This window comes from Glycine max, chromosome 1 (genome assembly GCF_000004515.6).
Source record: "Glycine max cultivar Williams 82 chromosome 1, Glycine_max_v4.0, whole genome shotgun sequence".
Classification (NCBI taxonomy): Eukaryota; Viridiplantae; Streptophyta; class Magnoliopsida; order Fabales; family Fabaceae; genus Glycine; species Glycine max.
In genome coordinates this window covers 9,979,549-9,982,832 of record NC_016088.4, presented here as the reverse complement: position 1 = coordinate 9,982,832, position 3,284 = coordinate 9,979,549, and the positions used below count along the sequence as shown (strand labels likewise).

General features: G+C 32.7%; 1 protein-coding gene across 1 annotated transcript; it reads right to left on the bottom strand.

Moving 5' to 3' along the window:
- Window positions 1–500: 500 nt before the first annotated feature.
- On the bottom strand, window positions 501–2,774 carry LOC100799293 (uncharacterized). Its single transcript, XM_026123651.2, has 4 exons — window positions 2,410–2,774; window positions 2,167–2,252; window positions 2,006–2,072; window positions 501–928 (listed from the first exon to the last, which is right to left on the bottom strand). The coding sequence occupies exons 1-4, from the start codon at window positions 2,510–2,512 to the stop codon at window positions 768–770; spliced, it is 417 nt and encodes a 138-aa protein (XP_025979436.1). The 5' UTR covers window positions 2,513–2,774; the 3' UTR covers window positions 501–767.
- Between the last annotated feature and the right edge of the window lie 510 nt (window positions 2,775–3,284).

Genomic DNA, 3,284 nt, shown 5'->3' with positions numbered 1-3,284 from the left:
TATTAGCCATATTAGAAGTCATTCATTATAGAGTCAAATATGGTTAGAAAGTAGTTGATAGTTGGTTATGATTGTTAGTAGTTAGTTAGACTTGTAACTAACTTCCTATATGTATAAAAGCTTGTAGTAACAACTAAACTACACAAAAGCAATAATTCATTGAATCAAAGTTATTTTTCTATCCCAAATTCCCTTTCTTCTTCCTAGAACTCTTTTAAGCTTCTGTTCAATTTCTTCATGCTTCCATTTGATTTTATGATTTAACTCTCTTTTTCCTTCTTAACTTTCTCTTTTTTTGTCCAAGACAAGAAGTACACGCTCTTATATATCGTGGGTTTCACCAAATACATTGGATGACAATGTCGCGTCAAATTAGGATGATAATCTAGCACGTTATGTTGGGTTCCACCTAATATACAAATCCAAAATTGACTTTCCGAGACCATGTTTTACGAAATGTTGGCCATAGGAAACCCATTTGACTACTAACACCAAGGAAAAGAAAAACAAATAATTCATTGAGAATAATTACCTAACAGTACTTGTTAGTTAGGTGAAGTCCTAGTTTTCTTACAAGTTTTGGGTTTTGCTCCCTAATGCTGGCCACTATAGGCAAAAGTGAGGTCATAAGACACACTCCAGACATTCCTAGCTAATTACACACATTTGGCAAAATTGTAACCTAAAAGGCCTCCTAAGTTGTATGTAACTACTAGCTTCATCAAGACCAATCAGAGTGAAAACAGGTTATCTTCTCTTCATCGTGCTTATGGACCAACCGGCAATTGCTTGTTGTGTATGGGACGTCGTCTTCTCACTCGGGTATAATCCACAGTAAAGTATTGTGAAGGGTCATCCACCTCCATCCATTCTTGTCTTGTCCCCTTTTTCCCAAGCACCATGTTTTGCTTTCTATGGTATTGCTTCCCTGTAAAAGTTGCATAATTTCATAAACATGTTGAATTAATGAATCTAGTATTTTAAATTAAATTAACGTATAGTACATGAGTGGATTCAAATCAAATATATATAATACGTTTCCTTTTTGGATTACATATATATATATGATATTATTGTATCACTTATAATTATTTAGGCTCAATTATAAAACCCAAAAGCATTATTACTTTTGGAGATATGCCAAAAGGGGGGTTTCAGCTCATTGATGGCATAATATACGTGACCAGTTCGCATGACTCCTGAATTCAATTTTGACTTTTTGAAACTCCATTTTTTTTTTATTTAACAAGAAAGTAATTTGGTTATACTTATATACAAGAGTTATTCTACTTTCTAACCCGTTATGCCAATAATTATTGTTATTGTTCCAAGATTTCGTAGATGACTGAAGATCAATACACCACTCAAGCAACGATCAATACACCTCTAAAATTATCAAAGGGAATTTCTTGTTCACAACTAAAGCTAGGATAAAACTTGTACTCAATATATATTTTGATTTTTCCCAAGATAGAAAGAAGGAAGAAAAAAATAATACCTGAACATTTAACGAAGAGGAATATATATATATATATATATATATATATATATATATATGCACATAAAGACATGCATTCATGTCAAACACTGAACACTGATAAGATAGGCAAAGTAATATTGACTTGGAGAGGAACACGTTCTTTGAGTTGCTGTGAATGAAAATGTTTGTAGCAGTGATAACACATAGAAAAGAAAGGGTGGGCCAGAAGGTAGATATGTTGAACACTAAAGTCCACATATGCTACTCTTTTCACCACTTTTCATTTTCCACGTCTTTGTTTACCCCCTAGGTTGATAAAACCTCACTTGATTTGATGCATGAACCTTGGAAAGTAAATAGAGACTGCGGATTACCTAGTACTCATGAAAAGCTTTTGAGATATGAAATATTACACGGGCATACAAGCTAGAATCAACAAGAAAACTTTGCTTTGAATAACTGAGTCCAACATGATTTGTTTTAAGTAGTATATATTAATAACTAGTCATTTTTGTTGATCATTACCTGAAGCAAAGGAACCCTCCTGCTGCTTGTTTGATGCAAGATCTCTAGCTTCATCAACTTCTTTAACCTAATTTTTGGAAAATTAAGGAATAAATAACATAAACATAGATAAAAAAAAATATGAGAAGACTAAAAGAAGCTTCTTTTGATTCATGCAGTACCTTCTCAGTGAATCTTAGCTTTCTAGGAATTGTTGGAAGATCAGAAAGCTGCAGGTTTGTATTGACTACTGCTCCTGTATTACCATCTATATAAGGAAGAATATGAAGAGTGATTCATAAGGACTTTCTTTTAATAGATTCATGATAATATATAAGGACTAAACAAGAATTCAGAAACTTAATCGATCAGTTATAAAAAGTTCTTGAACAAGTAGATAAAGACTAAAGAGAGTAGGTTCTTACCTTCAAGTTGGAGTGAAGGTTCCAATTGAATTTGGGAAGAAGAAGTTGGTATTAGATAAGAGAAAGAAAAGCTAAGAAGAGTGATGATGATTATCAGCTCCATCAAGTTCTTTAATTTCTTCAGAGGGTATTGCACAAGAAGATACTTTCTTCAGCTGTAGGTAGGTTAAGCTTATATACAAAACCAAGAAGGAAACCTCACCCTGACAAGGGCATGAGAGAGAGAGAGAGAGAGAGAGCAAACACAAAGCACAAAATTCAGAGTTCCGAAACAAGTACAGGAAAATCTTAAATATTCATATTTCATAACTTTTTACTTTTTTAGGAGGCTTCACGCAATTCAGGTTGTTTTTTTCAGCTAATGCTGTAGGGCCCTTATTAATTGGTTTCTTACTTCCAGTTTTAACGATGCTTTATCTCAGTGCATCACTCCCTCAACCTCAACATATCCCTGCTAGGACCACTATGATCTCAACTAATTTTTTTATGTAACATATAGTTATATTTTTCAATTTATAAAAAAAATTAATGAAACTTGACTACATGTGAAGAAGAAATTAGTAGAAACCAGTCTCAAATTTCTATTCAACCACATATGCTAATAATACTCATTCTAGATTCAATAGCAGTTCCATCTTTTCTTGCCTGTAGAAAGAAGGAACATATTGATTTGATATGATCAGAGTTTCATCAAATATTTCTATTACAGGAACTAAAGATATATATATATTTTGAACTATTACTTAATGAGATAGGCAGTTATACTATACTCTCCCTTCAATGATGTCAGTGATAGGGACGATCAGTTTATCTGTTATATATGGAAATTTTTATCCATTAAACTGTATAAGAGACTATGGTAGCATTCTCTCTTT